The sequence below is a fragment of the Eubalaena glacialis genome, chromosome 9 (assembly GCF_028564815.1).
Source record: "Eubalaena glacialis isolate mEubGla1 chromosome 9, mEubGla1.1.hap2.+ XY, whole genome shotgun sequence".
Classification (NCBI taxonomy): Eukaryota; Metazoa; Chordata; class Mammalia; order Artiodactyla; family Balaenidae; genus Eubalaena; species Eubalaena glacialis.
The window spans coordinates 56,970,436-56,982,785 of record NC_083724.1 but is presented as its reverse complement, the minus strand read 5'-3'; the positions used below and the strand labels follow the sequence as shown (position 1 = coordinate 56,982,785).

At 39.7% G+C, this 12,350-nt stretch overlaps 1 protein-coding gene across 1 annotated transcript in view; it reads right to left on the bottom strand.

The window, feature by feature from the left end:
• The window catches only part of PDCD1LG2 (programmed cell death 1 ligand 2), a 96,323-nt gene that overhangs the window by 67,948 nt on the left and 16,025 nt on the right, over window positions 1-12,350 (bottom strand). Inside the window, exon 3 of the mRNA XM_061199046.1 lies at window positions 6,938-7,243. Coding sequence (XP_061055029.1) covers window positions 6,938-7,243 — 306 coding nt within the window. The remainder of the gene's footprint in view (window positions 1-6,937; window positions 7,244-12,350) is intronic.

Here is a 12,350-nt window from a genome sequence, read left to right as displayed (position 1 = left end):
CTCACACCAGTCAGAATGGCCATCATCAAAAAGTCTGTAAATAATAAATGCTAAAGAGGGTGTGGAGAAAAGGGAACCCTCCTACACTGCTGGCAGGAATGTAAATTGGTACAGCCACTATGGAGAACAGTATGGGGGTTCCTTAAAAAACTAAAAATAGAGTTACCATATGATCCTGCAATCCCACTCCTGGGCACATATCCAGAAAAGATGAAAACTCTAATTCGAAAAGATACATGCACCCCAATGTTCACAGCAGCGCTATTTACAATACCCAAGACGTGGAAGCAACGTAAATGTCCACTGACAGATGAATTGGTAAAGAAGATTCCATTGTATGGTACATACATACAATGGAATATAACTCAGCCATAAAAAAGAATGAAATAACACCATTTGCAGCAACATGGATGGACCTAGAGATTATCATACTAAGTGAAGTAAGTCAGACAGAGAAAGACAAATATCATATAGCACTTGTATGTGGAATCCAAAAAAAATGAACTTATTTACAAAACAGAAATAGACTCATAGACATAGAAAACAAACTTATGGTTACCGAAGGGGAATGGGGGAGAGGGATATCTTAGGAGTCTGGGATTAACAGATACACACTACCATATATAAAACAGATGAACAACAAAGATATACTGTATAGCACAGGGAACTATATTCAATATCTTGTAATAACCTATAACGGAAAAGAACCTGAAAAAGAACACATATATATATCTGAAACACTTTGTTGTACACACTAACACAACATTGTAAATCAACTATACTTCAGTTTGAAAAATAAAATTTTTAAAAAAGAATGAGCAAGGTTTCGGGGGAGGGACAGGAGCACACACCCTACATTTATGTAATATTAAAGACGTCTCCACAGCCTCTTTCTTATTAGGGAAATGGCTGAAAAGACATCATTATCAGCAATACACAATGGGGAAGCTGGACTGCGGGTGACATTCTTAGGAAAAGATGAGTAAATTTTAGAATTTCAGAGGTGAAAGTGATCTTAAAATTTGATTAGTCCAACTTCCTGCTCAAGGAGAAGTATCTTCTCCAGCAGCTTTGCTAGATAACTATCTTGATGAATGTTTCACATGCACTTGGAAACAATGTGTATTCTGCAGTTGTTGGGTATAAATTTTATATATGTCAATTAGATCAGGATGGCTAATTGTGTTGTTCTACTCTTCTATTTTCTTTTTTGTGTGTTCTACCAGTTATAACAGAGATGAGTTGAAATCTCCAAATATGATTATGGATTTGTTTATTTCTCCTTTTAGGTCTGTCAATTTTTGTTTTATATATTTTGAAGCTATATGGTTAGATGTATACACATTTAGGATTGTTACATTCCTGTTGAATTGATTTTTTCTATCATTATGAAATGTCCCTTTTTATCTTTAATAATACTTTTCTTCTTGATATTAGTAACCTGCGAGATAACTCACTTTTGGTTAAACACATCTGTGAATGGAAGCTCTAACTTCCAGAAGCAGTCATTGCCATAATTAGACAATAAGAAAGTTAAATTTCCATTGGGAGGATCATCCTTACGCCAAGTCAAATTTTGCCTCATGGTAGCTTCAACCCATTGGTACTTACTTGCCTGGTTTAGCAAAACAACATATGGTAAGCATAGTAGTTAAGAACATGGGCTTCAGAGTCGGACAGGTTTGACTAAGCTTAAGCCAAGCGCTGGTTACGTGACCTATCAAGCCTCAGTTTTCTCATTTGTAAGATAGGTACGATAATACTTATCCTTAACAGGGGTGTGAGGACGATTAAATGAGTTAGGTACCTAGAACTTATTAAATAGTCAGTTAGTACTGGCAATTATTATTATCTCTTTCATGTGACAAAACCCTTCAGATATTTGAAGATCACTGGCAAGACCCCGTGTAGTCTTTCCACCTCTTAGGTAAAACATGCCTACTTCCTTCAACCAGATCTCACAGGACATAATTTTCAGCCCCAGTTCCAGATAGCAGTCTTTGGATGCACTTTGTTTGTGCCAGCGTAACATGACCTATATTCCAGATATTGTCTAAGCAGCACAAAGTATAGTGTGACTAATTACTTCCTATGTGCTGAGTACACTTCAGGCCCAACACAGGGTTTTAAAGCAGCCTAAGGTCGTAAGATCGATTTCGTTGAGTGATCTGCTGCCCAGCTGGGTTGGCTATAACAGACCCCTTGTCACTTGGAGATGGTCTCCAGGTTGACCCAAGACCTTTGTTGCCCCTTAGTCAACAACTACTACTTGTTCAGTCGGTTATAGATCCAGCCAACTACACTATTATTCATCCCACGTTTTACCACTTTATACACAAGGTGTGTGCTGTGTGGGTCCTGGGCCTGTTTGCCGTTAGATCAATCCCTCAGTTTCTGCTCTATATGGCGGGAAGGCTGACTCCTGCAGGCTGTGTATCCCAGGCTCGTGACAGCCAACAGCAGGCATAGTGGGAAGACGGGAGAGTGAGCAGGAGGAAGGAGAATGAATGTTTCTCCCCCACACTCTATGCTATAAGGCCTCTCCAGCAGCGGCCACAGCTCTTCCCTGGCTCCAGATACCACTGGACAGGCCCACTTGGGTTCCACCCCTGGGCCCATTAACCCTGCCTTCCCCCTGTCCCTCCAGCCCAGCAGTGTGGTAGCAGCTTCCTGCTTTTGCTAATTGGTGATTTGCCTCCCTAGTCCCCATTTGGCTTCTCAGTCTGTTCCATCAAAAGAATTACTATTTTCTGACTTCAATTTCCATTGGTTTAAATGGTTTCTGTTATCCCAGTTGTCTCTATAATTCAAATGTTACTGGCAACTCTAGCATTTCTGAAATAAAGATAAGCTTTATTATCTTTACTATATGTTTTAGTACTGTATTATCTTTACTACTGCACATAGTATTATCTGCTTTATCATCATAATGATCATAACTAAGGTGAAAAAATGTAGTTTTACATGCATTAATCTTAGAGAATCCTGGCAGGTTTCTAGTAGTCACTGAAAGAAATCTTCTAGGATGGCTCTCAATTGGTCTGTTAAATGGCCTGGGGAGGAACATCAGGTTAAATTCTCCCCTTCAAAATTCAGGATATTGTTTTCTTAACTCAAGGTTTCCTTATTCCCTTCAGTTTCCCCAAGGGAGAAAAAACACTGAGAGCAGATTTAGCCCCATTAGTAAGTTTTTTTAGCAAATGCTTTCTCTGGGCCTAGAGGCTAAAGGTACAGACATCATTTCACCACCGAGTTGCTTCTCTCGGGCTGTTCTCCTCCCTATGCCCTCTGCCATCTGACTTTCTCTTTTAGGGTGAAGGCCATTTCTCTTGCGAGAGAAAATGGAAACTATGCTGCCGCCTTCCTCCACTTGTTGAAGTTGTACTCTATCTATCTTGGGCCTTTTTGTTGATTTAAAGTACGTCTGTAAGCCTCAGCCTGCTCAGGCCTTCAGGCTGGTTTGGCCCTTCTGTTCTTAGTACCTGCTCTGTGTCTCTCTGGGATCCTTGCTCAGGCCAGTTCTTAACCTGTGGGCTCAATCCCTGGCTTCTCAGGGCCTCTGTACTCTTTTCTTCAGTCATGCTCCCTGGCCTTCTTCTGACAGATTTCTAATTGCCTTGGGGTTGCAACCTGGCCTTTCAAAAACTGCAGCCTTCTGTTACTGTCTCTTCTAGACTCTCTAGCCATGCTACCTAGCATTTTTTTCCCTGTCCTTATGAAATCAATTCTCTTTTCACTATATTTAGTATGAACTGTTGCCCAGACATCAAAGAAAATGCTATAAACCTATTTTCAAGGTGTATGCCAAAACTTAGGCATTTTAAGGACAAAGCACATCCTTCTTCTAGTCTTGTTCTATGTAAGTGCACCCTAAATGGGGTCCCAGATCTCCCGTGCTTCCTTCAGACACCCCTCATCTGGGTAGAATATCCTTAGGTGCTGGTCTTCAATCTTTTTTTTTTTTTTTTTGCTTGCATTTCTTCTAAAACAATCATGATGCAGGGTGCTCCTTCTCACATATTTATTAAGTTCATTCTTAGAATATATCATAGGTTTCTATATTGGAAAAATATATGATGTTTAGCCCTTTATAAACACATATTTTTAGTAAGGCAATTATTTCACTCTTTACAAATGCATCCAATGTCACCTAGAAATCAAAGAAGGTGTCTTTCATACACACCACCATCCATTGAAAAATACATACAAAAATTCTTCTCTAATGGTCAGAACTTTACATTGTTTCTTTTTATTCCTCGAATATCAGTTCCCATTCCACTTCTGCAGAATTTTATCCTAATGCAACATGTTTGAACACTCTTTTAGTGATTATCCTTTTGTTTCTTTGCAACAACAAAACATGTATAGCTATTGAAATTAAATTTTTTTTCTTGTGACCATGAGGCTTTAAGTGTTCAAAGTTTTCTTCTGCATTGAAATCTAATTTCCATTATTACCAGTACATGTAAAATCGAAACATAAAATATTATGAATATTGATCATTATTAAACATAAAAAAGTTTACTGGAAATGTATCTTTTAATGGGATGGATGGGGCTCTCTTTTTCAATCTGTTCATGAATCTGAGGATGCATATGACTTATGGTTGGAATGAGACAAGGTTCAGCATCAATTCTATTTCTATTTTTCATTTTTTGTAGCTATAAGGGCTAAGGAATCTTGCTCATATGAATAAGTAGGTGGGAATGGAAGAAGTTCGGTTATAGTAATATCATTTCATTCTTTGAAAGCCTTATGATTTATATGACAAAAAATTACTTTATTTTTTATTACCAGCTGTTAACTCTCTTAGGGCCTCCTTCAATTTTGTTGAAAACAGAGAATTTGATACCTCCTGGTTTGCAGAAGGATTTGTTAGTCATTACAATTTGGTATGGTATCAATATTTCCAATCATTCTTTTGTTTATCACTATGGAGGATTTTATACCTCAGGGCAATGCACTGTATTCATGATGGGTGAAAGGGAGGCTTTTTTATGAAGTGGGTAAAGCAAAAATAAAAGAGGAAGTGTTTTAGGAGAACCCCAAGAGCCTTGCCTGGAAGGCATATTCTCAGGCACACTCAATTTGGGGAACGAGTACTTGGGGAAGATGAAGATCTAGAAACTAATTTCCTAAAACTGCCTATGCTATGCATCCCATAGAAAGTCTTTGTGATCCCATATACTCTAGCTGGAAAATCATTAAGGGTTTAAGGGTTTAAGGAATTAATTAACTAATTAATTAATTAAGGTTTGAGGAATAAATCTGTTCCCCACCTGATTCATCCCTGGTCTAGGTGAGGAAGCAGGCAGAGTGCCCTGGGACATCCCTCAGCCCAAGCGAGAAAGAGTGGGACTGGTACCAAATTGCCCAAAGACCCTAGGTGCATTATAACACTCAAATAGAGATCAACAAACATGGGGCAGTGATTTAGGGGTGCAGATACCCAAGTACACTAGGGGAGTGTGAGGATGTAGAGCCCTCTCTCCTCCAGTTGATTGAACTCACACTAACTTCAATGCTCTGGAGTTCCTCCCAGTTGATGCCTGTTTGTAGGAAATGCAATAAAGATAGAAGGCAGTTACATCCAGCTAAGGGCTTTCCTGATGACTCACTATTAGTTGAGATGTAAGAGGGCACCATCCCTGCAGTAATTGAGGGTCTTTGATCCAAACCTCTCGGCACTCACCATATGCCAAGCACCATGCTCAGTTCTTTATGTTCATTATCTCTTTTAATTTTTCCAATAATCCTATGTGGTAGATGCTACTATTGCTATTCTTTTACAAATAAGAAAAATGAGAGATTAAGAGAGGTGAAATAACCTGCCCAAGGTCAGGTGAAAACAACATTCAACCTTGTGTCTAATTATTCTAGTTTGTCCTTCTTTATACCAGATCATAAAGTCACCCCATGGCTGTCAAGGTCAATGGTCTTTAGGGACCAAAATCCACAGACCTTTCAGAAGACAGAACATATCCTCTGAGTCTAATGTGTGGAATAGGGAGGGGACAGAAAAAAACTGGCATAGTTTAACTCGGACCAGTCAGCGAAGGCTGAAAAACATAAGCCAATGAACAGAGCTAAATCTATTCTTCTACAGTTGTTATATGTCTTTTCTCATATGACCTTTCCCAGAACAAACTACAACTTGAAGATTCTCTTCAGATTTAGGTTCTTGGCTCGTGTTGTGGTGGAGAGAGCCCTTAACCCAGAGGAATGGGGACAGCTATTGATTCACTGGCTCCCTCAGGCTACCCATTTCAATTCTCTGGACTTCAGCTGTTTCACGTGCAATAGATAAGGCTGGGACTAGAGTAGCATTTTCCAAACTTTTTAGACTATGACCCAGAGTGAGAAAAAAATTATCACACCACGAGCCAAGATGCACACGCACGTGCGCACACACATACACACACCCCTCTGAAATAATTTGTGTTTCACAAAACAACACTAAACCCTACTATGTGATGCCCTGATATATTCTATTCTATTCATTCAGTTCATTCATTTTATTGGTAAAAAACACCCACCTGGTTGCTACTCATTAAAACGATATTTTAATCTGTTAATGAGTGGCAAATCATGGTTTAAAAAACTCTGGACTCTGAAAGAGTAGTTTAATAGCAAGTCAGTATTGTTCCTGTGAATTAGGCAAAACTTATCTTTGGTACCCTCCCGCCTTTCAGGGACTCATTTTCCTGGCTTTCTCTAGACCAGTTTTATTCCCTCTACCCCTATTTACCCTCACCTCCACTGCTTTATACTCAGATATCAAAAAATATTTCTGAGCAGGTGCTTTTGTTTTCTCTGAGGTATCTCTGTCTCTTTATAGCCATCCTCCCAGTTTTAGCTTGAGCTTGTTACTTGCAGCTAATGCAGGTCCTGTGTTGGAGAGATGCCTCCATGTATTCCAGTCCCTGAAACTACTCACCTTTGACTTTCAGAGTCAGGTACTTGTAGTCCCAGGCGATCCCATAGATGATCAGGCAGCGGTACTGCCCTGCATCCCTCACTTGGACTTGGGGGATGTGGAACAAGGCCTTCCCCAGGGGCAGCTGCTCCTCCAGCAAAGTGGCTCTTTCACTGAGCAAGGTTGTATCATTTTCCACCTTTTGCAAACTGGCTTTTAAATCTCTGAGTTCCACATGACCTCCGGTGTCAAAATCACACTCCAAGGTCACATCGCCTCCGTAGTCTACCGTGTACATTTCCCTCGGGACCGTCACTGTGAATAAAGCTGAACAGAAAATAAGACATTCTCAAATTGTCTGCCTTCACATTTCAGTTCTGTACAGAGTGGGATCTGAGGAGACCCATCCCACTCCCATTTCCCAAGAGATACCTGTCATTATCTGGGCACTTGTGAAGGTTCCTTTCTCTCCTTTGCCCCATCCGTTCTGGGAAAGAGTAGAATTCTTGATCTGCTCTGAGGTAGTTCTCGCCTCTCAACACTCCTCACCTGTGCAGCTGACTGCCTTCCTACCCCCTATTATCCAGGCTCATTTTCTTCATATGGGTCAAATTACATCATTCCCTGCAAAGTCTACCTCCTCTCACCGGTGATAGTAATAACTATCACCCATTGAGTTCTTACTAGGTGTTAGGCCTCTGCTAACACATGATCTCTTTTAGTCTCCCCAGGAAGCCAGTGACGTAGAGCTATCTTCTTTTTAGAAAATGAAACTGAGACACAGAAAGGTTAAGCAACTTGCCTAAGATTGCACAGCCAGGATCAGACTCAGGTATTGTTAAGTTCAAGTGCTCTTCACCACCACATCATACAAGTCTACTGTAAAAGCGTCTTTTCTATCAATAAGAGGAAAGAAAGGATGGAACTAATACTTAGTGTATACCTACTATGTGCCAGCCACTGTTCTAGGCTCTTTATAACTATATCATTGGGACTTCCCTGGTGGTCCAGTGGTTAAGACTCCACGCTCCCAAGGCAAGGGGCCTGGGTTCGACCCTGCATGCCTCAACTAAGAGCCCGCATGCTGCAACTAAAAAGATCCCGCATGCAGCAACGAAGATCCCGAGCGCTGCAACTAAGACCCGGAGCAGCAAAATAAATAAATAAATAAATAAATAAATGTTTTTTTAAAAAACCTAAGTCATTTAATACTGAAAATACAAGCATGAAACATGTATTATCATTACTGTTTTATAGTTGAGGAAACTGGGTCAAAGAGGTTTGCTCCAGGACGTACAGTTAGTAAAGTTAAAATTCAGAGCTAGGCAGATGGTTGACTTCAAAATCTGTAGTCTTTGAAACAGTATTTCCCAAAATGTGAGGCACATACTTCTAGAAGTATGCAAAATGATTTTAGATACGGCAGAATCAAGGCCCAAAGGGAGTTGGATTATTCAGAGAGGAATTTATTCCCTCTTCAATTCTATTTCAATCCTTCAAATTACATATAATTTGCAACTAGACTCTCGTGTCTCTAACAATGGTTATTTTTCTTTTTCTTTTCTTTTCTTTATTTATTTTTTATTTTTGGCTGCTTTGGGTCTTCGTTGCTGTGCGCGGGCTTTCTCTAGTTGTGGCGAGTGGGTGCTATTCTTCGTTGCGGTGCATGGGCTGCTCATTGCGGTGGCTTCTCTTGTTGCAGAGCACGGGCTCTAGGTGCACGGGCTTCAGTAGTTGTGGCACACGGGCTCAGTAGTTGTGGCTCACGGGCTCTAGAGCGCAGGCTCAGTAGTTGTGGCCCACGGGCTTAGTTACTCTGCGGCATGTGGGATCATCCCAGGCCAGGGCTCAAACCCGTGTCCCCTGCCTTGTCAGGTGGATTCTTAACCACTGCGCCACCAGGGAAGCCCTATTTTTCCTTTTAATAAAACAAGAAGCTCTCAGGCAGATATTATTATCTGGGTAGAATTTAATAGCACCACTTTACTTTCATTGCATTTATTTTTGCTCATATCCTCTATTTACCTGTACCAGTGATACTGGTTTTCCATTTACCACAAGGGTAGATTGTTTTGTTCAAAAAATAAAAGCTCAGTTGATTTAGATAATTCTATAAAAACAATAGCACAAAGAGTAGTCAAACATGGCAAAACTAATGAAAGTAGTGTATGCATGTATAAATTGTGATAAATTGTACAAAATTATGCTGTTTCCATTATTAATGAATGGATAGTCATTAAGACTGAGTGTAAGATCTCGAAGTAGCTTCTGAATTGTGACAGAAGATTAGATGAAATTATGTCAGTAGAACTTACTTCATTAATCCATTCATTTAATCAGTCAAAACATCCACTTAACAAATATTTGGGGATGGCTTCTAAGAATACGCTATTTGAGTGGTTGTTTCCACATAAAACGTGGTATGGAAAGAGCTTGGGATTTAGTGACAGATGAACCTGGGTTCAAATTTTGACTGTATCAGGATTATGAGCCCTTTGATCTTGATCATGCCATTTAAACTCTATGAGTCTCAGCCTCTTTATCTGTAAAGGTCGAAGATAACATCTACCCGTCAGCATTGTGGGGAAAACTAGACAAAATGGCACATGTGAAGTGTCTTATTTTGGCAGGTAGTAGGTAGTCAGCAAACTTTCTTTTGTACAATGTTTTAATTCTTGAGAAAGTGGTATTCTGACCACCCTGGATAACAGATTTCACAGTATAAATAGTTTGGAGGTTTTCTGTTGCTTGAATGATTCATATCACAATTCTCTTCTGACTGGAGTTTTTCCTCTTACCATCCTGCAAATCTTTGAAGGCAGTGACCAGGTTGAATTTGCTTTGGCGTCTCCAGTGCCTAACACATACTAAATTCCAGTTAAGGGTTTAACATAAAATGACAAAAAGGGGGAGAGGGAAAACAAAAGGATGAGCCTCCCCATATTCACTTTTTCTTTCCTCTCATCAAACAGCAACTTGCCCCAAATTGCACAAACTGGCATTCTTAATCACCACCCAGCACACGTGAGAGTATAGTGCACACACTTGAGTTTTTATCAAAAATGAATGACGAGCTATATCTTGCCTCCAACCCCTGTTTTAACCACAACTAGAACATTAGCGTGCCTTTCTGACAGAGATCTATGATACAAAAAGGAGTTCACAGCTGCCTGGTATTCTTTTGTGCAGGATGGGGGTGGGGGCAGGCTATAATGTGAGTGCTTCTGTGTAAAACAATGCCAATTCAGCATTTGCTTGGCCAGGTTGAGAAGACCCTGGGACGATACATGTGAGAAAAGATGCCGTGCTTCCGAATTTCCCGCATGATTCCATTTTGTGGAATCCCCTGAACACTTGTAATAACTCTCACTGGAGTCTCCATAATAGGATACTCTTTAAAGTAGATTCCTTTATGATTAGAATCATCTCCAAATACTTGAGTTATTAAGTCTCCTTATAATTAAAACAGAGCTGCCTGATACCAAATCCACTCTGCCCTGGAGAATAATATTTATTTATTCATTCATCAAATATGTATTAACCATATTCTATGCACCAGGTTCAGGAATTTACACTACTTTTACTCTCCTCATAGTAGTTCCTTCTCTTATTTTATTACACATGATATAACAAGAAACAGGGAAGAGAAATGGGGCTTGCAGGGAAGGTTAATTGCTGAGCCTGAGATTTAACAAGAATCAGAGGACTTTGGGTGTAGTCTCTATTGAATTTATTTAGCAGATTTATTTACCACACTTACACTTTCTTCTCATGAGAGAGGGAACGCCTCTAACTTCCTCTGGAACTCCCCATAGCATACAGCAGAACTCCCCTCTTCACTGTCTGGGCCTTTGAAAAAAAATCCATTTTCTGCTTGCTTTTCCCCTCTGCCTTGTGCAGAGTGTGTGTGTATATACAGAGGTTGGAAGCATAAAGTATGCTACCTCTCAGGCAGGTGACATTTTCCATCTAATGTTCACAAGAGGAAAGAGCAATTGGCAAAGATGAATCACATATCTGAGTCGCTCAGAATAACTAGAAGATTAATGTTAGTTGGTCTATTTTGCCCCAACTAAAGCTTCTAAGACATGCAAAGCTTTGAGCTTGATTACTTTGAGCTTGATACAAAATGACGAGTTTAGGAAATGCAATACTAAAATATTCTTACTTATTGTAAATTACAGAGGAAATCAAAACACTCTTGCAAGCAATTCTCTGAAGAGGTTTTTCTCAAGCTTGGCTGCACATCAGAATCACTAATGAGAGGGCCTCAACCTTGCATCATAAGGATCACCTGGGAAGCTTTTAAAACACACTAATGCTCAAACCCCACTTTGGATCCTCTAAAATTAAATTCTAATTATTTTGTGAGGCCAGCATCAATTTTAAAAAAAAATTTCCCTAGGAGCTTCTAATGTGCAGGGAGCATTGAGAAACCATTGGCTGGACAAATAAAACACCTGCACTTGCAAACATTTTTTACCATCCTGCCATCCAAAGTGTTGTCCTCAGTTTTCCTTGGGAGCTAGTTAGGAATGCAGACTCTCAGCCCATGCCCTGGACCTAGAGAAGCAGAATCTGCATTTTAACAACGTTGGGGGTGATTCACATGCACACTGACATTTGAGAAACAGAATTATAACATTGGTTTGCATTTGGACTGTGACTGGGAAGTAGAGTAATAGATAACATTTATTAAACTCAATGAACCAGACACTGGGCTAAACTGTACATCACCATTTCATGTTCCCAAAACTCTGCAAGGTAGGAGTCACTACCCCCATTTTACAGATGGGGAAACTGAGACTTAAAGAAATGATACAACTTGCCCAAAGTAAAAAAGTGGGAGCTCATGGAGTTGGAATTCAAATTCATATCTCTGTGTGCTGAAAGCTTGTACTTCTAGCAGATAGGACTATATATCTACTGGCATGTGTATACTACATACATGAATGAAATAGATATACTTTTCAGCTTTATAATAAGGAAAAGACATTTGTTTTCTATTTCATATGTCACATGGTTATTAAACTTCAACCTAGCATTGAACTCCTGATGTCATCAAAGGAGAAAACTGGAAAGTTTCCACAACTGCAAATTAAGCCAAAAAAACATTCATTTGGTCATCTTGACTAAATTAAAGGGCAAAGGACTTGGCCAGAGCATGAAAAATTAATACATGCACATTCTTTAGACAGATTAAAATAGCTGGCTTGGGTAATGCTGGAGCCTTTTTGAAAGTTCTTGGGGGAAGTTCGCCTTTTATTTGCAGTCAGGGCACCAATGGAGTCAGACCTGTCACATCTCCAGGAAACACAAAACAATTTATTTGCCTTACCTCCCAAGATAGCTTCCTCTTTAAGCTAATTTTATACCTTTTTTTCCCATTAACAACAGAAGCTTAAGTGTTTACAGACTTCTTAAGGTATTTGAA